This window comes from Antechinus flavipes, chromosome 3, assembly GCF_016432865.1.
Source record: "Antechinus flavipes isolate AdamAnt ecotype Samford, QLD, Australia chromosome 3, AdamAnt_v2, whole genome shotgun sequence".
NCBI lineage: Eukaryota > Metazoa > Chordata > Mammalia > Dasyuromorphia > Dasyuridae > Antechinus > Antechinus flavipes.
This window is the reverse complement of record NC_067400.1, coordinates 84,107,067-84,134,443: the sequence shown is the minus strand read 5'-3', so window position 1 is coordinate 84,134,443 and position 27,377 is coordinate 84,107,067. Positions and strand designations below refer to the sequence as shown.

The 27,377-nt window shown below is 34.6% G+C and overlaps 1 protein-coding gene across 2 annotated transcripts in view; it reads left to right on the top strand.

Annotated features, from left to right (window-relative positions):
• Positions 1-27,377, top strand: part of CASP8 (caspase 8) — a 66,444-nt gene that overhangs the window by 23,708 nt on the left and 15,359 nt on the right. For both annotated transcript variants that reach the window (XM_051983790.1, XM_051983789.1), the window contains exons 2-6: positions 1,392-1,450; positions 1,962-2,293; positions 24,881-24,986; positions 25,962-26,097; positions 26,196-26,237. In XM_051983790.1, the coding sequence (XP_051839750.1) occupies positions 1,995-2,293; positions 24,881-24,986; positions 25,962-26,097; positions 26,196-26,237 (583 nt within the window). In that variant the 5' untranslated portion in view covers positions 1,392-1,450; positions 1,962-1,994. The remainder of the gene's footprint in view (positions 1-1,391; positions 1,451-1,961; positions 2,294-24,880; positions 24,987-25,961; positions 26,098-26,195; positions 26,238-27,377) is intronic.

Here is a 27,377-nt window from a genome sequence, read left to right as displayed (position 1 = left end):
GGACATTGAAAAGTGAAATAATTTGTTCAGGACCCAAGGTCAGAACTTATGTGTAAAGGGCCTCACTTGAATCCAGGTCTTCATGACTCTGAGGTCAGTTCTTTAGCCATTATACTACACTTCCTCTCATGCTACAAACTATCTATGTTGTTAGGGGAAGAATGAAAAAAATTCACTTTAAACCCTTCCCGGCAAGTGCTTAAGAAATACTCGCTTACCTAATTGAACAAGGAAATAAATTATGGTGTAATTATGGTTGAAATAATTCAGATAGAATTAATTATAACATAATAATAGGAGAATATTTAGTGATAAAATGGCAAATATATAAAATAGAAGGAAAAAGAGAAAGAACTGAAAGACATGATATAAAATTAAATGATTGGAATCAGAACATTAACTAAAACTGTATTTTTTTTTAAAAAGAAAAAAAGACAAAGGGGATAGAACTTAAGATCAATTTGAAAAGGTACCCAGAATAAACCCATTTTTGTCTCTTGTTTATTAATTTGTTTCTTTGGACTTTGTTAAAGACTTGTAACATTTCATCTGTTTGATTTAGTCATTTTTCTTTGTTAAGAGCTATTATATTAATAATATACATATTAAATAGGGGGAGGTGAATGTACTATGTGTTACAGCTAAATGAAAAAATGAAAATAAGTGTTTTAAATATGGTGTGTGTGTGTGTGTGTGTGTGTGTGTGTGTGTGTGTGTGAAAATATCTGATATCAGATGTTGAAATTTTTGAGACTAAGATCCTGTTGGGTTTCATCTGTGGTGGTGATAGCGGAGGGGGTGTCATTGATTTCACTTTTAAGAAAATGTATATAAATGTATAAAAACCTTGGAAATCTATTCAATTTTAACTTAGGTTGCTTTGGAAAAGTAGCCAGATTTGCACGTTTTGATTTACAACTCACTTCATTGGTACAGTATTGTACTGAGGATATTGAATACAAATGCCTAGTTGGCTTAACCTACTTTACCTCAGAACTCTTGAGCTCAAGCAATCCCCCAGCTTCAGCCTCCCCAATAGCAGGGATTATAAACATACACTGCCATGGCTGACTATTTATAGGATTTTAAAAGATCTGAATGTTATCATAAGCTTGGATGTAATCCTGATAAAAGTTTGCAAGATCCATGTATGATAGATTCTTGTGAAATCTAGATGATCTGATCATAGAACAAAGAGTGAAGGAATTTTTCAATGCTCTTTTCTAACTTGGAATTATGAACATATTCCAGGCATCCTGCAAAATATATTTCTATTAATAACAATTCAAATTTGCATTGTATCTTAAGATTTTCAAGGTACTTTACAGACTACATATCATTTGATCCTACCAGCAACAGAAATCAGAAATATTTTGCTTTCCATTTCACAGGTAAGGACATCTGGATTCAGAGGTCTTGCCTTGGTGGTTCACTCAAGATCACACTACTAGTAAGTAGATTTGAATTCAGGTTTTCTGGACACAAGTACTTGTTTTGCCTTACTAGGATATGCCCCATTAAAATGATGTTAACTTTTAAAAGACATGATCCTTATTCCCCTAGGTGTTTAAAGTCTAGTTAAAGGGAAAAGATGATACAGTTAAGTAATCTATATATAAAGTCCCTTTTGATTATATGCCAAATAAAATGGGCAATAGGAAAACAGAAGAGAAAGTTGACTATACATTGGAACGATTCAATATTAATTGCATTCTTTTGTCTAACATTTATCAAGCAATAACTATGTACCAGGAATAACTATGTAGTAAGTACTTTTCAGTTATAGTTTAGTTGGGAAGAGTAACTTTAAGTTCATTATATTTAATAAAAAACAGACTGAACATAATGAGAAATATCCTCTCTGAAAGTGAAAACTTTCATCTGAATGGGAAAGAGACATTGGATTGTTTGCAACTAAGAATTTATCTACTTTAACTAAAATATAGGGTTTCTTTTCTCAGGTTAGAACCTCACCTTCATAAGTTCTGATAAACATGGATTTCCGTGAAATTCTGTGCAAGATTTCAGAAGAAATAGATAGTCAAGATCTGACTGCTCTGAAATTCCTTTGCTTGGATCACATCCCGTTGAGGAGGCAGGAACTTATCAATGATACTTTGAAATTCTTTGAGATACTTGAAGAAAAGGGTTTGTTGGAGGAGAACAATCTGTTCTTCTTGAAGGAACTGCTTTATCACATATGCCGAAAAGATCTCCTCACAAATTTCCTGAACACTAACATAACAGAGTTAGAGGATCAAATTCAAACCAAACGCCAGGTTTCCTCCTATAGGTAAGTGTCACCTTAATATTATGATTCTTGAAATGAATGTTATTTGGCTACTTTTTTTAAAGATGGATTTAACTTTGTACGTAGGAAAAATAAATGGTCACTTCAAATAACATCAATATATGTAAAACCTTTGTAAACATTAATGTATGATGTAAGTGCTAATGATCTGTGAGACTCCTCCTTCTTCCTCCTTAGCCCCCAAAGAAAAGGATTGTTCCTCACTTGCTCTCAGATGCTTAAAATTCTTTTAAGGAAAGACAAAAATCTTTATTTTTTAAAAATTCAATTGTATTTTACTTTCAGTTCTGAATTTTCTCCTTTCCTCTTCCTCTTTACCCACTCTTGAAAAAGTAAGAAAAAAAACTGGATACAAATATGTATAATTAACAAAACAAATTCCTACATTATTCATGTTTTTAGAAAAGACTTTTGAATCTATCAGCTCTCTCTCTATAGGTAGTTAACATATTTCATCAACAGTCCTTTGGAACTGTAATTGGTTTTATTATGTTGATCAGCATTCCAAAGCTCTTCATTTCACAATTAAAAATATTAATTAAAAATAATACCAAATTTGAAATTCTGAAAATAAAAGGGAGATTAATAAAATTGAAAGTAAAATAAAAACTATTGAACTAACAAACAAAGCTAAGAGCTGGTTTTGTGGGGAGAGGGGGAGAAAGCAACAAAATAAACAAATCTTTAGGTAATTTGGTCAGAAAAAGGAAAGAAGAAAATAAAATAGTATCAAAAATGAAGAGGATGAACTTTCCGTCAATGAAGAGGAAATTGGAACAATAATTAGGAGCTATTTTGCCCAGCTGTATGCCAATAAATATGACAATCTAAGTGAAATGGATGAATATTTACAAAAATATAGATTGTTCAGATTAACAGAGGAGGAAACAAATTCCTTAAATAGTCCCATTTTATTTTATTTTATTTTATTTTTTTTTTTTTTGAATAATCTTTACTAGTACAGCCCACCTTCTTTATTTGTAGTTATTTTGTATATATTTATATATGTACTTTTTAAAACTTGTGATACAATATAGGTCCTTGGGACTAGGGACTGTTTCATTTGTCTTTATAGCCCTAATTCCTAGAACAATATCTGACATATAGTAGGCACATAATATCTGCAGATTTGATTGATTGATTTCCCTTCGCTCCACTAGGTACCCCCAAAGTTACTACCGCTAAAACACTGTTCTTTGAGCTGGCCAAAATTCTTTTTTTTTTTTTTTTAAATTTTTTTATTTAATAATTACATTATATTTACACTCATTTCTGTTCCGATTTTTTTTTTCCCCTCCCTCCCTCCACCCCCTCCCCTAGATGGCAAGCAGTCCTTTATATGTTGGATATGTTGCAGTATATCCTAGATACAATATATGTTTGCAGAACCGAACAGTTCTCTTGTTGCATAGGGAGAATTGGATTCAGAAGATATAAATAATCCGGGAAGAGAAACAAAAATGCAGATAGTTCACATTCGTTTCCCAGTGTTCTTTCTTTGGGTGTAGCTGCTTTTGTCCGTCATTTATCAATTGAAACTCAGGTCTCTTTGTCAAAGAAATCCACTTCCATCAAAATATGTCCTCATACAATATCGTTGTCGAAGTGTATAATGATCTCCTGGTTCTGCTCATTTCACTTAGCATCAGTTCATGTAGGTCTCTCCAAGCCTCTCTGTATTCATCCTGCTGGTCATTTCTTACAGAACAATAATATTCCATAACATTCATATACCACAATTTACCCAGCCATTCTCCAATTGATGGGCATCCATTCATTTTCCAGTTTCTAGCCACTACAAACAGGGCTGCTACAAACATTTTGGCACATACAGGTCCCTTTCCCTTCTTTAGTATTTCTTTGGGATATAAGCCCAATAGAAACACTGCTGGATCAAAGGATATGCACATTTGATAATTTTTTGGGCATAATTCCAGATTGCTCTCCAGAATGGTTGGATTCGTTCACAACTCCACCAACAATGCATTAGTGTCCCAGTTTTCCCGCATCCCCTCCAACATTCATCATTATTTTTTCCTGTCATCTTAGCCAATCTGACAGGTGTGTAGTGGTATCTCAGAGTTGTCTTAATTTGCATTTCTCTGATCAATAATGATTTGGAACACTCTTTCATATGAGTGGTAATAGTTTCAATCTCATCCTCTGAAAATTGTCTGTTCATATCCTTTGACCATTTATCAATTGGAGAATGGCTTGATTTCTTATAAATTTGAGTCAGTTCTCTATATATTTTGGAAATGAGGCCTTTATCAGAACCTTTAACTGTGAAAATGTTTTCCCAGTTTGTCGCTTCCCTTCTAATCTTGTTTGCATTAGTTTTATTTGTACAAAGGCTTTTTAATTTGATGTAATCGAAATTTTCTATTCTGTGATCAGTAATGGTCTCTAGTTCATCTTTGGTCACAAATTTCTTTCTCCTCCACAAGTCTGAGAGATAAACTATTCTATGTTCCTCTAATTTATTTATAGTCTCGTTCTTTATGCCTAGGTCATGGACCCATTTTGATCTTATCTTGGTATATGGTGTTAAGTGTGGGTCCATGCCTAATTTCTGCCATACTAATTTCCAATTATCCCAGCAGTTTTTATCAAATAATGAATTCTTTTCCCAGAAGTTAGGGGCTTTGGGTTTGTCAAACACTAGATTGCTATAGTTGACTATTCTGTCTTGTGAGCCTAGCCTTTTCCACTGATCCACTAATCTATTTCTTAGCCAATACCAAATGGTTTTGGTGACTGCTGCTTTATAATATAATTTTAGATCAGGTACAGCTAGGCCACCTTCATTTGATTTTTTTTTCATTAATTCCCTTGAGATTCTCGACTTTTTATTGTTCCATATGAATTTTGTTGTTATTTTTTCTAGATCAATAAAATATTTTCTTGGAAGTCTGATTGGTATAGCACTAAATAAATAGATTAGTTTAGGGAGTATTGTCATCTTTATTATGTTCGCTCGGCCGATCCAAGAGCACTTAATATTTTTCCAATTATTTAAGTCTGACTTTATTTGTGTGGAGACTTTTTTATAATTTTGCTCATATAATTCCTGACTTTCCTTTGGTAGATAGATTCCCAAATATTTTATGGTATCAACAGTTATTCTGAATGGAATTTCTCTTTGTATCTCTTGCTGTTGGGTTTTGTTGGTGATGTATAAAAATGCTGAGGATTTATGGGGATTTATTTTGTAGCCAGCTACTTTGCTAAAATTATGAATTATTTCCAATAGCTTTTTGGTAGAATCTCTGGGGTTCTCTAGGTATACCATCATATCATCTGCAAAGAGTGATAGTTTGGTTTCCTCATTGCCTACTCTAATTCCTTTTATATCTTTCTCGACTCTTATTGCCGAGGCTAGTGTTTCTAATACGATATTAAATAATAATGGTGATAGTGGGCAACCTTGCTTCACTCCAGATCTTACTGGGAAAGGTTCCAGTTTTTCCCCATTGCATATGATGCTTACTGATGGTTTTAAATATATGCTCCTGACTATTTTAAGGAAAAGTCCATTTATTCCTATGCTCTCAAGTGTTTTTATTAGGAATGGATGTTGGATTTTATCAAATGCTTTTTCTGCATCTATTGAGATGATCATGTGGTTTTTGTTTGTTTGGTTATTGATATAGTCAATTATGTTAATAGTTTTCCTAATATTGAACCAGCCCTGCATTCCTGGTATAAATCCTACTTGGTCATAGTGTATTATCCTGGTGACAATTTTCTGTAATCTTTTTGCTAATATTTTATTTAAGATTTTAGCATCAATATTCATTAGGGAGATTGGTCTATAATTTTCTTTCTCTGTTTTCAGCCTACCTGGTTTAGGTATCAGTACCATATCTGTGTCATAAAAGGAGTTTGGTAGGACTCCTTCAATCCCTATTTTTTCAAATAGTTTATATAACATTGGAGTTAATTGTTCTTTAAATGTTTGGTAGAATTCACATGTAAATCCATCTGGTCCTGGGGATTTTTTCTTAGGGAGTTGATTGATAGTTTGTTCTATTTCTTTTTCTGAGATGGGACTGTTTAGGATATTTACTTCTTCCTCTGTAGTTTGGGCAAGCTGTATTTTTGGAGGTATTTTTCTATTTCATTTAAGTTGTCGAATTTATTGGCATAAAGTTGGGCAAAGTAACTCCTAATTATTGCTCTAATTTCCTCTTCGTTAGTGGTGAGTTCTCCCTTTTCATTTTTAAGACTAACAATTTGATTTTCCTCTTTCCTTTTTTTAATCAGATTTACTAAGGGTTTGTCTATTTTGTTGGTTTTTTCATAGAACCAACTCTTAGTTTTATTAATCAATTCAATAGTTTTTTTACTTTCAATTTTATTGATCTCACCTTTTACTTTTAGAATTTCAAGTTTAGTGTTTGACTGGGGGTTTTTAATTTGTTCCTTTTCTAGCATTTTTAATTGCAAACCCAATTCATTGACCTTCTCTTTCTCTATTTTATGCAAATAGGCCTCTAGAGATATGAAATTTCCCCTTATTACCGCTTTGGCTGCATCCCATACATTTTGGTATGATGTCTCATTATTATCGTTTCTTGGGTGAAGTTATTAATTATGTCTATGATTTGCTGTTTTACCCAATCATTCTTTAGTATGAGATTATTTAGTTTCCAATTATTTTTTGGTCTACTTCCCCTGCTTTTTTGTTGAATGTAATTTTCATTGCATCGTGGTCTGAAAAGGATGCATTTACTATTTCTGCCTTACTACATTTGAGTTTGAGGTTTTTATGTCCTAATATATGGTCAATTTTTGTATAGGTTCCATGAACTGCTGAAAAGAAAGTGTATTCCTTTCTGTCTCCATTACATTTTCTCCAGAGATCTATCATATCTAGCTTTTCTAGTATTCTGTTTACCTCTTTGACTTCTTTCTTATTTATTTTTTGGTTTGATTTATCTAATTCTGAGAGTGCAAGGTTAAGATCTCCCACTATTATAGTTTTACTGTCTATTTCTTCTTGCAGCTCTCTTAGTTTCTCTTTTAAGAATTTAGATGCTACCCCACTTGGTGCATATATGTTTAATATAGATAGTGCTTCATTATCCATGCTACCCTTTAGCAAGATATAGTGTCCTTCCTTATCTCTTTTAATTAGGTCAATTTTTGCTTTAGCTTGATCTGAGATCAGGATGGCTACCCCTGCTTTTTTGACTTCACCTGAAGCATAGTAGATTTTGCTCCAACCTTTTACCTTTAACCTGCATGTATCTCCCCGCTTCAGGTGTGTTTCCTGTAAACAACATATTGTAGGATTCTGGCTTTTAATCCATTCTGCTAACCGCTTTCTCTTTATGGGGGAGTTTACCCCGTTCACGTTTATGGTTAGAATGACCAATTCTGTATTACTTGCCATCTTGTTAACCCGGTTTATGCTTTCCTCCCTTCTTTCCCCTTTCCCCCCTTCCAAGTATTAAGCTTGTGAGCACCCCTTGCTTCTCACAGCCCTCCCTTTTTAGTATCCCTCCCCCCTCCTTAGAGTTCCTCCCCCTATCTTACCCCTTTCCCTCCCAGTTCCCGTATTCCCTTCCCTTAGCTTATTCCTTCCCTTTCCACTTTTCCCTTCTCACTTTTCAATGAGATGGGAGAAGTTTCACCATAGATTGAATATGTCTTAAGATTTTTCACTTAAAGCCAATTCTGAAGGCAGTAAGATACCCACTATATTCATCCCCCTCCATTCTTTCTCTCAGATATAATAGGTTTCCTATGCCTCTTCATGAGATGTACTACCCCCACTTTACCCTTTTTCTGGTACAATGTCCTTTCCACATCAATTTCTAGAACAAGGTATACATGTATTCTTTATACATCTATATAGTCAAAATATAGTTCCCAAGATTAATCTTTACCTTTTTAGATTTCTCTTGAGTTCTATATTTGTAGATCAAACTTTTTGTTAAGTTCTGGTTTTTTCATCAGAAATAGATGAAATTCGCTTACTTCGTTGAATGTCCATCTTCTTCCCTGGAAAAAGATGCTCATTCTCGCTGGGTAAGTTATTTTTTGGTTGCATACCAAGTTCCTTAGCTTTTCGGAATATCATATTCCAGGCCCTTCGATCTTTTAATGTGGATGCTGCCAGATCCTGGGTGATCCTTATTGTGGCTCCTTGATACTTGAATTGGGTTTTTCTAGCCGCTTGCAATATTTTTTCTTTCACCTGAGGGTTCTGGCATTTGGCCACTATATTCCTTGGTGTTTTGATTTTAGGATCCCTTTCAGTGGGTGATCGATGAATCCTTTCAATGTTTATTTTTTCCTCTGTTCCTATGACTTCTGGGCAGTTCTCTTTGATAATTTTCTGGAAGACAGTGTCCAGGCTTTTTTTTCATCATGTTTTTCTGGGAGTCCAATGATTCTCAGATTGTCTCTCCTGGATCTGTTTTCCAGGTCTGTTGTCTTCCCCAGAAGGTATTTCACATTTTTCTCCATTGTTTGATTTTTTTGGATTTGCTTGACTGATTCTTCTTGTCTCCTCGAGTCATTCAATTCCACTTGTTCAATTCTGATTTTCAGTGAAGTATTCTCTTCACTCACTTTTTTAAAATCTTTCTCTAATTGTCCAATTGAGTTCTTTTGTTCTGTGGAATTTTTTTCCATTTCGCCAATTTTGTTTTTTAGAGAGCTGTTTTCTGTTTCCAGTTCACTAATCCTATTTTTCAAGGATTTTACTTCTTTATCCACTCTCTCTTTAACTTTCTCCAGACTCTTTTCCCATTTTTCTTCTAGCTCCCTTGTGAGAGCCTTTTTAATCACTTCTATGAGGTTCATCTGTGCTGAGGAGCAGCTGATCTCCTCCTTTGGGGAATCACCTGGGGACTGCCTGTTTTTAGTCTCCTCAGGATTTAGAGTCTGCTCTCTATCTGTATAGAAGCTGTCAAGGGTTAAAGTCCTCTTCAGCTTCTTGCTCATTCTGTCTATTAATCAGAGATAAACTACCAAAGAAAAACAGAAAAAAAACTGGAGTCTTTCTTTGGGGAGGGGCTGGGTGTGTTATCGAGCTTCCTCTACAGACTGCAGGTGGTAGCAGTGAGGCACTAGCAGGACTGTGCTGCGCCTGCGCTCTGAGATCCCAGAGCGTGCTGAGTCACTGAGGGGGGGGGAAGGGGGGGGGGCCAGGTCCTGAGAGACTTCAGCTGTTTGCTGTTGTATTCTTCAGCCCCGGTGTTTTTAGCTTTTCTGCTGGGCTGTTGACTTGCTGCCGGAGGAAATTTCCAAACCTGTAGCGAAGCTCTCCCCGCAGAAACGGCTACGATCACTCTCCACCCCCTCTCCAGTCTGCTCCCGTGCTCTCACTGCCGCTGCCCTCAGCCTGCGCCCGATCTAAAACCGCCCCAGCCCTCCAGTAAAGACAGACCTTTCTTGGCGGATCTCAAGGATGGCTTCTCTTGGTAACTATTTGTGGGTTTTTTTCAGTCAAGCATTGATTCAGAGGCTTGTAATGAAGTGGATAGTGAGAGAAAGCGCGGAGCTTATGCAACTGTGAGCCTCCTCTCCGCCATCTTAACCGGAAGAATAGTCCCATTTTAGAAAAAGAAATTGAACAAGCTATTAATCAATTCCCTAAGAAAAAATCTCCAGGGCCAGATGGATTTACATGTGTAAACCATCTACCAAATATTCAAAGAACAATCAATTTCAATATTTTGCAAACTCTTTGGAAAAATATGGAAAGAAGGAATCCTACAAATTTCTTTTCATGACACAGACATAGGGCTGATATCTAAACCAGGTAGGGTCAAAACAGAGAAAGAAAATTATAGACCAATTTTCCTAATGGATATTGATGAAAAAATCTTAAATAAAATATTAGCAAAGAGATTACAGCAAATTATTCCCAGGATAATACATCATGACTAAGTAGGATTTATACCAGGAATGCAGGGCTGGTTCAATATTAGAAAAACCATTAGCATAACTAAGTATATCAATAATCAAACTAACAAAAATCATATGATTTTCTCAATAGATGCAGAAAAAACATTTGACAAAATCTAATACCCATTCTTATTAAAAACACTAGAGAGGATAGGAATAAATAGAGTTTTCCTTAAAATGATGAATAGCAACTATTTAAAGCCATCATGAAGCATCAGATGTAATGGGGATAAACTAGAACCAATCCCAATAAGATCAGGGGCTAAAACAAGATTCCTCACTATCATCATTACTATTCAATATTGTATTAGAAATATTAGCTTTAGCAATAAAAAAAGAAAAAGAGATTAAAAGGAATTAGAGTAAGTAATGAGGAAACCAAATTATCACTCTGCTGATGATATGATAGTATACTTAGAGAATCCTAGAGAATTAACTAAAAATCTATTGGAAGCAATTCACAACTTTAAGAGTTGCAGAATACAAAATAAATTCACAGAAATCATTAGCATTTTTATCAACAAAGTCCAGTAGCAAGAGATACAAAGAGAAATTCCATTTAAAATAACTATAGGTAATATAAAATATTTGGGAGTCTATCTGCCAAGGCAAAGTCAAGAAATATATGAACACAATTACAAAACACTTTCCACACAAATAAAGTCAGATCTAATCTCTTGGGAAAATATCAAGTACTCACAGATAGGCCAAGCTAATATAATAAAAATGACAATACTACCTAAATTAATCTACTTATTCAGTGCCATAACAATCAAACTCCCAAGAAATTACTACACAGAGCTAGGAAAAAATAATAACAAAATTCATCTGGAAGAAGAAAAAGTCAAGAATTTCAAGGTAATTAATAAAACAAAATGCAAATGAAGGTGGTCTGGCTATATCAGACCTAAAACTGTATTATAAAACAGTGATCCTCAAAATACTGGCTAAGAAATAGAGTAAGGCGATCAGTGGAATAGATTAGGTTCACAGGACAAACTAGTCCATGACTACAGTAATCTAGTGTGTGACAAACCAAAAGACCCCAGTTTTGGGGATAAGAACTCACTATTTGACAAAAACTGCTGGGAAATTTGGAAATTTGTATGGCAGAAACTAGACATTGATGCACCCTTAACACCATATATCAAGATAAGCTTGAAATGGGGTGGTGATTTAGATACAAAGAGATATTATAAGCAAATTAGAAGAACAAAGGATAGTTTACCTCTCAGATTTGTGGAGAATGCAAAGCGGATAATTTTGATTATATTAAGTTAAAATTTTTTTGTAACAACAAAACCAACATAGACAAAATTAGAAGGAGGGCAATAAACTGGGAAAATATTTTTACAGTCAAGGGTTATGACAAAGGTCTCATTTCTAAAATATGTAGAGAATTGATTTAAATTTATAAGAATTTAAATCATTCTTCAAAGGATATGAACAGGCAATTTTCAGATGAAGAAATTAAAATCATTTCTAGTCATATGAAAAGGTACTCTAAATCATTATTGATCAGAGAATGAAAATTAAGACAACTCTGAGGTACCACTACACACTTCTTAGATTTGCTAAGATGACAGGAAAAGATAATAATGAATGTTGGAGGAGATGTGGGGAAAACTGGGACACTAATATATTATTGGTGGAGTTATAAACTGATTCAACCATTTTGGAGAGCAATTTGGAACCATGCACAAAAGGCTATCAAAATGTGCATATCCTTTGATCCAGAAATGTTTTTACTGGGCTTGTATCCTGAAGAGATCATAAAGGAGGGAAAGAGACCCAAATGTGCAAAAATGTTTGTAGCAACCTTTTTTATAGTGGTAAGAAACTGGAAACTGAGCCTATCAATTGGAGAATGGCTGAATAAATTATGGTATATGAATACTATGGAATACTATTGTTCTATAAGAAACAATCAGCGGGATAATTTCAGAGAGGCCTAGAGAGACTTACATGAACTGATGCCAAGTGAAATGAGCAGAACCAGGAGATCATTATACATGGCAATAGCAAGATTATACGATGATCAATTCTGATGGACATGGCTCTCATCAACAATGAAGTAATTCAGATCAGTTCTATTGGTCTTGTGATGAAGCAAGCCATTTGCACACAGAGAGAGGACAGTGGGAACTGAAAGCTGACCACCATATAGTATTTTTACTCTTTTTGTTGTTTTTTGCTTGCATTTTGTTTTATTCCCTCCTTTTTTTTTTTTTCCTTTTGGAGTTGATTTTTCTTGTGCAGCATGATATTTGTGGAAATATGTATAGAGGAATTGCATTTTTAACATATATTGGATTACTTGTGGACTGGGGGAAGGAAAGGAAGGGAAAAAAATAGAACATAGGTTTTGTTGGGGTGTATATCGAAAACTATCCATATATATATTTTGAAAATAAAAAGCTATAATTCAAAACAAAACAAAACAAAAAATTAATTCTACAAAACTTGGGTAAAAAGAAAGAAATATAATGCTTGAAATCCATATGGCCTTAGGAGAAGTGAGACATTGACAAATTTACACCAAAGTATATTTAGTTGTGATATTTATTCTTGGTAGATTTGAATTTGCAAATTACATTTGATAGAAGCAAGATAGTTTCTCCTAAAGATTGTGATTACAATTACATTAACTGGAACCAGGTGTGACAAATAGTTTGGCTTTTCACTTTAGGTATTTCTTTATAGAATAGTTATGCAAAAGGCAGTATAAGGCCATGCACAGAAAACTGATACTTAAGGCAGTTTATATCCAAGCCTTAAATACCTCTCAGTTTAACTTAAAACAGCTGTTTTGTGTGTTTGTAGAGGAAAGCTCCCACCATGATCCTGTAAGATATGTGTTATTATTATCCTTTAAAAAAATTTATTAATAGCTAAAGAAAGTAAAGTTAAGTGGCTGGCTTAAGGTCACACATTTTAGCAAGTACCTCAGACAATTTGAATTCAAGTCTTTCTGACTCTAAAGTTTTATCTAATAATCAGCTAATTTTTCTTTTGTTAATTTGTTTGCTGTTTCATTGGGTAGACAGATATTTTAAACTGATTTTTTTTCACTGTTAATTGTTGGAATCTTTACAAACTGCTAACTCATTAGAGTTGATAGATTATTGATCTGATCTTACAAGAAGATGTTTTGGGCCAGAACCTGAAACAAGGTACCAAGTAGAACTAATTGATACAATGCTTGTGTTCACACATTTACTCATTGGAGTTCACACGTTTGGGAGATTTCAGGGTTTAGGGAGATTTCAGGGTTTAGTGAGATATCCGAATTCACACCTTCCTCGAAGCTCTTAGGGCCAGAGAGCATTATGGGAGAAAACCCATAATCCCTCTCTCTGATATATAAGAAGAAAGCAAAGGCCCAGTTAGGAGAATTCAGCTGAATTACATGGAGAGGGGAGCATCAAGTCAGAACAAGCTACGAATTGAGAGTTCAGCTGAATTTAGATTGAGAAGGGAGCATCAAGTGAATTCAGCCAGAAGCCCTTTCTGTGTGAGGGCTTTTACTTCGGAACATTGACTGGGGTCAGAGAAGAGCACTCTGGGAGATTGAGAGCCAGAAGCCCTTTCTCAGAGGCAAGACAGATTCAACTTGGTGCTGGCTCTGGAGGCTGAAGAAAGCAGAAGCAGAAGCAAAGGACAAAGCTGCAAGAGCTCTTAGAACCAAGCAGAGAGATAGGCCTCTAAGCTAACTGGGATATATTGGAGGCAATAAAAGATCTGAACTTTTATCACCTGGCTTGTGTTTTGAGGTGATTATTATTTTCAACTGCAACTAAGGCTGCCTCCAAAAACCTCCCTGAGAAACCTGCTTTCTTCCAGAGAGAACCACCTTTATATTATTTTTAAAGAAGAAGAAGAACACCACAGTTAATTCCATCTTTAAGTATGATTTGTTGTGCCCTTCTTTACTTCTTTTGACCTTTTTAATTAATTTTTTTCTAAATACCATGACCACAAATTTTAATTTTTTTGTGATAGCCAAAGCATGGCAAATTTCTCCTCCTCCTCCTCCTCCTCCTCCTTCCCCTCTTTGTTCTCTTCCTCCTCTTCCTCCTGCTCCTCTTATTTCTCCTCCTGCTCTTCCTCCTTCTCCTCCTCCTTCTCATCCTTCTCATTCTCCTCCTCTTCCTCCTCCTTTCCCTCCTCTTCCTTTTTCTCCTCCTCCTCCTCCTCTTTTTCTTAATTTTCTTCTCTTCTTCTTTCTCCTCCTCTTCCTCCTTTTCCTCCTCTTTTTCCTTCTCTTTCTCCTTCCATTTGTAGCTGGCTCTATTCATTATTGAACAAATGGAAGTGATTTAGTTCATCTCATTGTTGAAGAGAGCCAAGTCTATCAGAATTGATCATCATATCGTATTGTTGAAGTATATAATAATCTCCTGGTCCTGCTCATTTCACTCAGCATAAGTTCATGTAAATCTCTCCAGGCCTTTCTGAAATCATCCTGCTGGTCATTTCTTACACAACAATAATATTCCATAGCATTCATATACCACAATTTATTCAACCATTCTCCAATTGATGGGCATACACTTAGTTTCTGGCTACTATAAAAAGGGCTGCCACAAACATTTTTGTACATATAGGTCCCTTTCTCTTCTTTAATATCTCTTTGGGTTATAAGCAGAGTAGTAACACTGCTGGATCAAAAGTTATACACAGTTTGATAACTTTTTGAGCATAGTTTCAAATCACTCTCCAGAATAGCTGGATACAGTCACAATTCCACCAACAATGTATCAGTGTCCCAGTTTTCCCACATCCCCTCCAACATTTAGCATTATCTTTTCATGTCATCCTAGCCAATCTGACAGGTGTGTAGTGGTATCTCAGAGTTGTCTTAATTTGCATTTCTCTGATTAATAATGACTTGGAGCATCTTTTCATATGGCTAGAAATAGTTTCAATTTCTTCATCTGAAAATTATCTGTTCATATCTTTTGATCATTTATCAATTGGAGAATGGCTTGATTTCTTTTAAATTAGAGTCAATTCTTTATATATTTTGGAAATGAGGCCTTAATCAGAATCTTTGAATGTAAAAATGTTTTCCCAGTTTATTGTTTCTCTTCTAATCTTGTCTGCATTAGTTTTGTTTGTACAAAAGCTTTTCAATTTGATATAATCAAAATTTTCTATTTTGTGATCAATAATGATGTCTAGTTCTTCTTTGCTCATAAATTCCTTCCTCCTTCACAGGTCTGAGAGGTAAACTATCCTATATTCTTCTAATTTATTTATAATCTCATTTTTTATGTCTAGATCATGAACCCATTTTGACCTTATCTTGGTGTATGCTGTTAAATATGGAATACCTAGTTTCTGCCATACTAATTTCCAATTTCTCCAGCAGTTTTTGTCAAACAGTGAATTCTTATCCCAAAAGCTGGGGTCGTTGGGTTTGTCAAACACTAGATTATTAAAGTTATTGACTATTTTGTCCTTTGAACCTAATCCATTCCACTGATCAACTAGTCAGTTTCTTAGCCAGTACCAAATGATTTTGATGACTGTTGCTTTATAATATAGTTTTAGATCTGGTACAGTTAGGCCACCTTTATTTGATTTTTTTCATTAGTTCCTTTGAAAGTCTTGACCTTTTCTTCTTCCATATGCATTTTATTGTTATTTTTTCTAGGTCATTAAAATAGTTTTTTGGGAGTCTGATTGGTATAGCACTGAATAAATAGATTAGTTTAGGTAGTATTGCCATCTTTATTATTTTTGCTTGACCTATGCAAGAGCCCTTAATATTTTTTTCAATTGGTTAGATATGACTTTATTTGTGTGGACAGTGTTTTGTAGTTTTGCTCATATAGTTCCTGACTTTCCCTTGGCAGATAGATCCCCAAATATGTTATACTATCGATAATTATTTTAAATGGATTTTCTCTTTATATCTCTTGCTGTTGGGTTTTGTTAGTGATCTATAAAAATGGTGACGATTTATGTGGATTTATTTTGTATGCTTCAACTTTATTAAAGTTTTAGATTATTTCTAATAGTTTTTTAATTTATACTCTGGGGTTCTCTAAGTATACCATCATATCATCTGCAAAGAGTGATAATTTGGTTTCTTCATTACCTACTCTAATTCCTTTAATCTCTTTTTCTTCTCTCATTGACAAAGACAGCATTTCTAATATAATACTGTATAGTAATTGTGATAATGGGCAACTTTGTTTTACCCCTGGTCTTATTGGGAATTGTTCCAGTTTATCCCCATTACATATAATGCTTACTGATGGTTCTAAATAGATGTTACTGATTATTTTAAGGAAAAGTCAATTTATTCCTGTACTCTCTAGTGTTTTTAATAGGAATAGATGTTGGATTTTATCAAATGCTTTTTCTGCATCTATTGAGATAATCATATGGTTTTTGTCAATTTGGTTGTTGGTGGAGTCAATTATGCTAATAGTTTTCCTAATATTAAACCAGCACTGCATTCCTGTTATAAATCCTACTTGGTCATGGTGTATTATTCTCGGGGTGATTTTCTGTAATCTCTTTGCTAATATTTTATTTAAGATTTTTTTGTCAGAATTCATTAGGGAGCTTGGTCTATAATTTTCTTTCTCTGTTTTCATCCTATGTAGTTTAGGTATCAGTACCATGTCTGTGTTATAAAAGGAATTACCTAGGAGTCCTTCATTTCCTATTTTTAAAAATAGTTTATATAGTATTGGCGTTAATTGTTTTTTAAATGTTTGGTAGAATTTACATCTAAATCCATCTGGTCCTGGGGATTTTTTCTTAGGGAGTTGATTAATAGCTTGTTCTATTTATTTTTTTTTAATGGGACTATTTAAATAATTTATTTTTTCTTCTGTTAATCTGGGCACTCTATGTTTTTGTAGGTAGTTGTCCATTTCACTTAGGTTATCAAATTTATTGGAATAAAGTTGAGCAAAGTAACACCTAATTATTGCTCTAATTTCCTCTTCATTGGTGGAGAGTTCTCCCTTTTCATTTTTAAGACTAACAATTTGATTTTCCTCTTTCCTTTTTCTAATCAGATTTACCAAAGGTTTATCTATTTTGTTTTTTCTTTTCATAAAACCAACTCTTAGTTTTATTTATTAATTCAATAGCTTTTTTTACTTTTAATTTTATCATTTTTTCTTTTAATTTTAGAATTTCAAGTTTAGTATTTGATTGGGGGTTTTAATTTGGTCTTTTTCTAGCTTTTTAAGTTGCAAGCCCAATTCATTGATCTTCTCTTTCTCTATTTTATTCAAGTAAGCCTCTAAAGATATAAAACTCCTTTTATTACTGCTTTGGTTGCATCCCACAAATTTTGGTATGTCATCTCATTGTTGTCATTCTCTTGGGTAAAATTATTAATTATGTCTATGATTTGCTATTTCGCCCAATCATTCTTTAGGATGAGATTATTTAGTTTCCAATTACTTTTTGGTCTATCCCTAGCCTTTTGTTGAGTGTAGTTTTTATTGCATCGTGATCTGAAAAGAATTCATTTACTATTTCTGCCTTTCTTCATTTGATTTTGAGGTCTTTGTATCCTAATATATGGTCAGTTTTTATATAGGTTTCATGAACTGCTGAGAAGAAAGTGTACTCCTTTCTGTTTCCATTCAATTTTCTCCAAAGATCTATCTTTTCCTCTCCTAAATTTTAATGAGGTGAGAGAAGTTTCTCTGTAAACTAACTATGTCAATTATTTTCTCTTTGAGCCAAATCTGATGAGAGGAAGATTCACACAATGCTCTTCCCCCTTCCTAATAGGTTTCCTTTGCCTCTTCATGGGATATAGTTTTCCTCTTTTTATCTCCCCCTTTCCCTTTTTCTGATACTATCCCCTTTCCATTTCTACTTCTCTTTTTATATTATATTAGTAAAATAAAATTATACATGCACTGTTTATGTATGTCCATAATATAAATAAAGTTCTCAAGGGTTCTTTTTACCTTTTTCTGCTTCTCTTGAGTCCTATAGAACACCAGAAGTGTTTCTGCGCTGGGAAGTGCAGCCATGCTGGAAAAGTTCTGCTCCAGGCAGAATCTCCTTCTTGCAGATTTGTGGCTACCCCATGGCCCCATGCTGCAGAATGAGGTTGCATAGTTGTGCTGTGGTCTTTGTTGAGTCACTTCTGGTGGTGGGTGGATGTAGCAGATTCTGTTAAATTCTGGTGGTTTTTTTTTTTTTTTTTTTTTGGAGTACACTCTACCTTTGGCCTTTTTGTAACTTTTCTGCTGATCTACTGCTTTGCAACTAAAGCAAAAACTCTACCTGTGGTAAAGTCTCCCCTGCAAAATCTCCTGTAGAGACTGCCCCTGGCCCCGTCCACTCAGTGTGCTAGTCTCTGTGTTCTGCCTCCCTGCCTGCACTGGCCTGCTCCAACCAATCAGGACAAATCTTTTCTGGAGATCTTCCAGATTATCTTTGGCTGGTAATTTGTTGTACTCCCAATATATTCGGAATTTTACCAGTCAAGCACTATTTTTGAGGCTGAATTTGATAATTAGTAGTGAGGATAGGAGAGGAGCTTAGGATGCCACATGTGTCTTCTCTGGCATCTTGGCTCCACCCTGGCTAATTCTACTTTTAAAGGTATTGTTTTCTTCAATAGATTTTTTTTTCAATTTGGCCAATTGTATTTTTTAAGAAATTGATTTTTTTCAGTCAATTTTTGTCTTTCCTTTTCCAACCTATCTTGTATACTTTTTATTTCTTTTCCCAATTTTTCTTCTCCCTCTCATATTTGACTTTTAAAATTCTTTTTCAGTTGTTTCAAGAAGGCTCTTTTGGCTCAAGACCAATTTATATCTCCTTTGAGGTTTTGCATGTAGGCATTTTGTCCTCTTCTAGGTTAGATCTTTGATCTTCCCTGTCACCATAGTAGCTTTCTATAATTAAGGTTCTTTTTATTGGTCTATTCTGTGGCTTTTAAAAAGTCAAGCTCTGCTCCTAGGGTATAGGGGGCACTGTCCCAAGCTTCTTGTGTGGCTTTCAGCTTTGAGAAATTTGAGCTTTACCTTTCAACTCTGAGTCCTCTTGTGTTCGGTGACTACCTCACACCTTTGGGGTAACCCAATCTAATCCCATCTTTGTTGCCAACCTGGGTTGGCAATTTGCCTTCTGGGCTGGACTGAAGGCTTTTCCAATTGTCTATTTTTCTATTGTACTGCTGAGCCAGGACTCAGTTGCTGTGTGGCTAAGATCCTCCCACTGGTTTGGCCAGACACCATCTGTGCTGAAACATATTCCTCTTTCACCCAAGTGAGACTGATCTTTCCTGAAGTCCTTCCAGGCTACCTTGAGCTGGAAAAATTGTTTCATTCCATCTCTTTGTAGGCTCTGTCACACCAGAATTTGTTCAATGGTGTTGTTTCTTGTTTTCAAGGGAAACTTCTGGCTTCTTTCCACCATATTGGCTCTAGTAGTCAATGATATTGCAGTTTTTTTTTTTTTAATAGAGGAATTAAATCCATTGGTGCTCAAATTATATATTCATATTTGGATTGTCAGCTACCATGGGATAGGTTGGGAGTAGATTTGTGATTTTACTAATTTAGAGAAGACTTTCAGTAAGAAAATTTCATCTCCTAAAGTAGATTAGGTACCTGCTCTAAAATTTATTATCTTAGAGGTTTTTCCTGGTATTCTCAGAGGTTAAATGAGTTGCCTGTCAGTCATATATCATATGAAGACACTTTTAGCTCTGACTCTATCCACCATGCCATACTGTTTCTTATTGGTTACCATACTCCAGTATATTAATATTTTCAGAAAGGAATGTAATGTACCCTATATCACTGGTATTAATTAAATCTCAATTTTAGTGCATAAAACCAACACGAAACATATTTACTACATTTTCTACTTATTAATTTTAAATTTAAAAAAATTACTTCCCTACCATCCCTGCTCCTAGAGAAGATAGATTTATAGTTGAAAATGACCTGAAATATCTAGTCAAATGCCTTCCCTTTATAGATAAGTAAGCTAAAACCCAGTGATAGTAAATGATTTTCCCAAGTTCATCCAGGAAATAAGTAGTAGAATCAAGATTTGAATCCATGCTCTATAATTATAAAACTTGTGCTCTTGTACAGGTTGTTTGTTGCCTTGGGGGAAAAAACTAACTAAGTCAGTTCCCTCATTTCTTTACATTGATTTAAGGAGCTTACACATAGGAAATCTACAAAATTTTAATTTTGTTCAGGAGCCCTTTGTTGAGACAAAATCATGACAGTTCAAACTGCCGGTCTGAAAATGGCAGGTGAAAGGGTGAAGCTTGTCCAGGTCTCAAAAGCCAGCCATGCTGACTGTTTCCTGTCTCTAGTATCCATGCTTGCAATAAGCCACCCAGACTCCAAATCATATACTGATCTGCTTTCCTCTCTGCTTTTTTCCTTCACATTCCATTTCTCTCAAGAGGTTCTTTTCCCTTTTTGTCTCAGATGAGTAAAGAAAATAGGCTATTTTTCAAACCAGAACAGTCTCAATTTTCTCAGGGGCTGGTGTTGACAAGTATTAGGAATTTTCTGAACTCCATTGTCCAGCTAGCATGATAACAGAATAAAGAATAGGATAACCAAGGCTTTTCCCAGAGATTCTTCATCCTCTAGAGGATTATATTTCCCTGCCTGATCTTCCTTCTCCCTTACCGGGTGCTAGACTGCCATTCTCTAAATCACCTAATTGTCACAGCCTTTTTTCAAGGACTTTCCCACTTGGGTAGGGCAGATTAAATTTCTTCTCCCCAAAATGAGTCACCCATCCTGTGGTCCCAAATGAGACATCTGGGATCAAATCAGGATCAAAAGCAAAGTAAGCTTGGGGTTGGCTGTACTGGTTGTCACAGTCACCTCCTCCAGCAATGTTGAGTGTTTCCTAAGACAGTAACAAACATTTGTCAAGCATCTGTTGTGTGCAACCATTGTTTGAAGCTCTGAGGTTGGATCCCAAGACAAAAGTGAAACAGTCATTGTTTTTAAGGAGTTTATATTGTACTGTGGGTAGGCAGGAATAGAGAAGAGATTGCAACATGCTGGTTTTTAAGGCTATTGCAATGATTTGGGTGAGAAGATTTCAGGGACTAATTGAAGATTTTTTTTTGATGTGGAAAAAGAGAACCGATAAGAGAAATGTTGAAATGGGATAAATAACAATTGTAGGCAACTTTTTGGATACTGGGGAAGGATGAATGAGTCAGAGTGAAAACAAAATAGACTGCATTTTGACAGAGGTGAAACAGGAAAAGATAAAAATTAGACATAAGAACTCAAAAAACCACATCAATCTAGAATGATAGTTTTTTTTTTTTAAATAGTAGCTTTTATTGGGTTTATATACCAAAGAAATCTTAAAGAAGGGAAAGGGACCTGTATGTGCAAGAATGTTTGTGGCAGCCTTCTTTGTAGTGGCCAGAAACTGGAAACTGAGTGGGATGCCCATCAATTGGAGAATGGCTGAATAAATTGTGGTATATGAATGTTATGGAATATTATTGTTCGGTAAGAAATGACCAACAGGATGATTTCAGAAAGGCTTGGAGAGACTTACACGAACTGATGCTGAGTGAAATGAGCAGGACCAGGAGATCATTATATATTTCAACAATAATACTATGTGATGATCAATTCTTTCTTTTTTAAATAACTTTTTATTGATAGACCTCATGCCAGGGTAATTTTTTACAACATTATCCCTTGCATTCACTTCTGTTCCGCTTTTTCCCCTCCCTCCCACCACCCCCTCCCCCAGATGGCAAGCAATCCTTTGCATGTTGAATAGGTTACAGTATATCCTGGATACAATATATGTGTGCAGAACCGAACAGTTTTCTTGTTGCACAGGGAGAATTGCATTCAGAAGGTATAAATAATCCAGGAAGAAAAACAAAAATGTAAGCAGTTTATATTCATCTCCCAGTATTCTTTCTTTGGGTGTAGCTGCTTCTGCCCATCTTTGATCAATTGAAACTGAATTAGCTCTCTTTATCGAAGAGATCCACTTCTATATGATAATCAATTCTGATGCACCTGGCCATCTTCAGCAATGAGATGAATCAAACCAGTTCTAATGGAGCAGTAATGAACTGAACCAGCTATATCCAGCAAAAGAACTCTGGGAGATGACTAAGAACCATTACATTGAATTCCCAATTTTTGCCTGCCTGCATTTTTGATTTCCTTCACAGGCTAATTGTACAATATTTCAGAGTCCGATTTTTTTTGTACGGCAAAACAACAATACTATGTTGTGATCCACAGTCAGTCCCCATAGTCCACTTTCTGGATACAGATGGTTCTCTCCATCACAAGTCTATTGGAACTGCCTTGGATCATGACATTATTGAAAAGAGCTCCATCCATCAGAGTTGATTATCTTGCTGTTGCTATGTATGATGTTCTCTTGGTTCTATTCATTTTGTGCAGCATCAATTCATGTAGGTCTCTCCAGGCCTCTCTGAAATCATCCTGATGATTATTTCTTATAGAACAATAATATTCCATAATATCCATATACCATGACTTATTCAACCATTCTCCAGTTGATAGGCAGGCACTCAGTTTCCAGTTCCTGGCCACCACAAAAAAGGTTGCTACAAATATCCATGCACATGTAGCTTCTTTCCCCTTTATTATGATCTCTTTAGGATACAGATGTAGTAGAGACACTGTTGAATCAAAGGGTATGTGCAGTTTGATAGCCCTTTGAGCATAGTAGAACAATATAGTTTGAAGACAAATGGCTCTATATACTTCATTACGGCCCCTTAGTGCTACATTATATTTGATATTATAATGATGACAGTGATGATGAAAGAGCAATTAAGAAATATGAAATAATGCTCCTCTTTGCCTTCTTAAGTAGAACAGTGGTCTCCTTGGTATGATTTAAAAAAAAAATTCCTCTGTAGTTAAAATTGTTCATTTAAAGTTACCACTTTGTGGTAAGCTTTAGATCTTTAACAAAATAGCATTTATCAGTTTTGGTGTGGTTTCTTCACAATTCATATGACATAATTTACTAAGATCAGGTGTTGATAATAGGAAGACCTAAAGATAACAAAGGCTCTCAAGCCAACAATTGAAAGAAAAAAAATAGAAAAGGGGCATCTAAAGGGGAGACTAAAGGCATTGAAGAAGCTAATTTCCCAGATTACAATCTTGCCTTTTAGCTATCTCTATTTGCTTATCTCAATCTGTTATTTATTTTCATGATTTTTAACACAATGCCTAATAAATATTTATTTAATACTGTTTCATTCACTTGTGAGTAGTCAATCTAATTTGAAGTTCAGTTTCAGTTAGCTTAAGCATTAAATTTAAAAATCAGATTATAAGTATAGATAGATGAAGAGAATTCTAAGCACAGGGAATTTATTAATTAAGACCAATCAAGGAACAGGAAGCTCTGAATTTAGAGAATAGAGGGTCTAATTCAATCTAATCCAACAAACATTGATTAAACTGCTGAGTTCTATCTTATCTATTATTTTGGCCCTCCTGAAAGTTTGGCTCCCCAAATTATATGAAATGTGACTAAGTTTTTAAACAACCCACAAATGTAAGACAGCTCTTAATCATAAATCAATCTGTGTGCTAGGCACTGGTAATACAGAAAATATGAATTAATCTCTAACTTTAGGAAACTTACTGGAAGCTTACTTGCTTCTGATTTACAACTACTTCTTTAAAAAATGGATGATTTTATTTTGTAGGTACTTTTTCTACCAAGGAAGAAGATAGTCTCAGATATACTTAGGAGCGAGGAGTTTCTTAGTGACCAAGGCCAATCTTTTGGTGAAAAAATTGGTCCTGAAATTAGCTAGACTGTTCCTCAAATGACAATCTATTGACAATCTATTTCTAGTCTTATACTTAATCTAAACTTGAAACTTTTCCAGCTTCATAGGGTCTGTCAGAGTTTTTCATGGCCTTACAGATGGCAAGGTCAGGATATAGCGAATATGGGAAATGGGAATTTGTTTTTCTTGACAATCCATATTTGTTCTAGGGTGTTGTTTTTCTATTTTCCTTTTTTTTCAAAGATGAGATAAGTGGTGATAGGAGGGTAATGTTTCTTAATTGAGAAAAGTAAAATAAAATAAGTTGCAAAATTTTTTAAATGGTTACATAGTCAAGTTTATATCTATATCATGATGCAGTCTAAGACATTTTCAAGACACAAATATTGTAGGGATTTATTTTATATGATTTTGCATATTTATTATAAGGATTTTGTTTTTCTTTTCTTTCTTTCCTTCCCCTTCCCCCAATAGTACACGTGGGAGGAGGGTAAGGGATTGGTGGTTAAGGATAGAATAGCAAAAAAAAGGTGGGAAAGAAAAGTCATTCAGGCATCATTTTCTAAAATGAATAAAAAGAAAACAGAAGAATGTTTAGAAAGTAGCACAAATGGAACAATGTTGATAGCTAGAAATTGAATTTATTCTCCTAAAAGAATAGCAAGCTATTTATAAAAAAGTTATAATATTCTGCACAATCCTGTTTTCAGTTCTGTTGTATATATGGAAATGACTATTTTATTTGATCTTCATTAAAACCAGATTAAGAAAAGGAGAAAATGAATAGAAACTCATAAAATACCTCAAGTAAATTTTTTCTAATTTCTAATTTCTATTTTCAGGGTTCTGCTTTTTAATCTGTCAGAAGAAGTGGCAAAATTTGAATTGAAATCTTTCAAATTTATATTAAGGAACAAAATCCCCAAGTGCAAACTAGAAGATAATATGGTAAGAATTGCTATTGCTGTTCTTTGTATACCAGAGTTCTTTCTAGAATGGGTTGGGGTAGAGGGGATTGAAGAGAAGGAAGAGATTTTTAGGTAAAAGTAACAGCTTGCCACCACTTAATTCTCAGGCAGACTTGGCTGAGATTGGTAGTATTGGGTTATAAGAGCTTTACAGTACATTTGAGTCTTAGCTATGATCAGTAATATAAAAAGGTTTTCTCTAGCAAAAAATGTGTTTTATGTTTGGAGATGATACAAAAAGGGAGATTTTGGCAGAACTGGAACAATTGATTTGTCTTGAATATTTCTCAGTTTTCTGAGTTATATTGTCATAGCTTTAGAGCTAGAAGGGTCACAAAAGACCATTACATCCAATTTGCTCATTTTACAGTTCAGGAGATGCTGGAAGAATTTGAGTGGTTAGTGCATGGTCATATAGCTTGTGTTAGACAGGGACACTCAAACCCATTTTTTTTGGCTGTACATCCAGCATATAATTACACATAATATGTTGCCTTTCATCTGGCCTTCATCTTAATTAGAGATTGGGATGAGCCATAGGTTTGGAGAGTTGGCAGTGGACTTGAGAGACAGTCTGCAATGTCATGAATATATCCAAATCTGATGCCATAGTTTCTAGATCTTTGTTTCAACTTGGACTTTATTTATTCAATGGAACTGAAATCTCTTAGCTGACTCATGATAGAGATGCTCAGGACTACTTAGAATCTTCTCTACTTGTTACTATCTTTACAGACCAGAACATACCCAGAAAACATGGGGTAGGTTGTCTAAAGATGCTTAAAAACCTTTTACAACAAAGGATCTTTGCCCAATCTAAATAAGGAGAGGCTATGATTGCTTTAAAAAAAATGTTCTTAAATTTAACAAAAATGTCAATAACCAAAGAAAAACATTGCTTACAATCTAATCTTTTCAACCACTCTTTCCCTGCTTATCCTTACCTTGCCACTAGACCTTAATCGATATTTTCATTGAGATGGAAAAACGAGGGATTTTAGGAGAAGAAAACCTGGATGCCCTGAAGGAAGTTTGTGATGTCATTGATAAAACTCTGGTGAAGAAAATCAAAGACTATGAATTGACCAGAGGTAGAAAAACTGGTTTCTTATTTGTCAAATTTTGATGACTTGACATCATTATTGTCACAATAGCTTCTAACCAAATATGTTGTTGTTTTTTTATCTAGTGGAAAGAAGCATAGAGAGAGGTCCAGTGGAAAGCCAGTATGGTAATAAATAAAGATAATTTGGGAAGATATATGTATTTTACTTATTTCTATCCTTTTCCTCACCTCCTTTCTACTGTTTAATTCAATACAACTAACATTTTTATACCAACCATTCTGCTCAGTATTGGGGACACAATGATTAAATGAAACAGTTGCTACTGTCAAGTAGTTTGTATTCTATTGTGAGAAACAATGTACAAATACAACATATTTTTTATTATAGCTTTTTATTTACAAAACCTATGCATCGGTAATTTTTTCAACATTGATCCTTGCAAACTCTGTTCCAAATTCTCCCCCCCCCCTCCTAGATGGCAGGTAGTCCAATGCATGTTAACTATGTTAAAATAGATGTTAAATGCAATATATGAAATACAACATATTTGTAAAGTAATTTCTGAATGGAGTATACAGGCCTAATTCCACTCCAAATATTCATATGAACTATTTGTATCCAACTAGTGGTAGAGCATTCTGAAAGTGTATTGTTCTGATTAGCCATACTTGGATACACTGTAATTTGATTCTATCCTCATGATGTCATTTTGGGTCTCTTTGAGAATAAAGGAGAACAAACAACCAATAAGTCTAATATGAAGGCATCTTAATAATAATAATTGAATAAAGTTTTTAGATCACAGGGGAAGGGTAGGAAAGAGTAAACTATAGATGAGGCTGATAAGGGTAGATAAAAAGGAGGAGGGGATGATGGTTAATCTTGGAAAGGTTTTGCTTACATAGCCTACAGCTCCCAAGCAAAGGGAGTCTCAGGGCACTAAATCATCATAAACTTCACAAAAACCAATAATAAATCATATCACAAGTCAACAATGAGAATTCATTAAGCCTAATATGTGCAGGGCTCATATGTGTTTGGTACCAGGGATAAAAAAGCAGAATATGAAATAATACTTGCCTTTGAGAAGCATATATTCTTATGGGAGAAAAAAGGGGAGAATAATATGTATAAATAAATATATGCAGAATAAATTCAAAGAAATTTGGTAGGACATAATCAAATTAGATTGGGGATTCAGGAAGGGCATTAGTTAGAAGCTGGTGCTTGAATTGAGTTTTGAAGGAAATGAGATTTTTTTCTTAAAAATAATAGCTTTTTATTTTCAAAATATATGCAAAGAT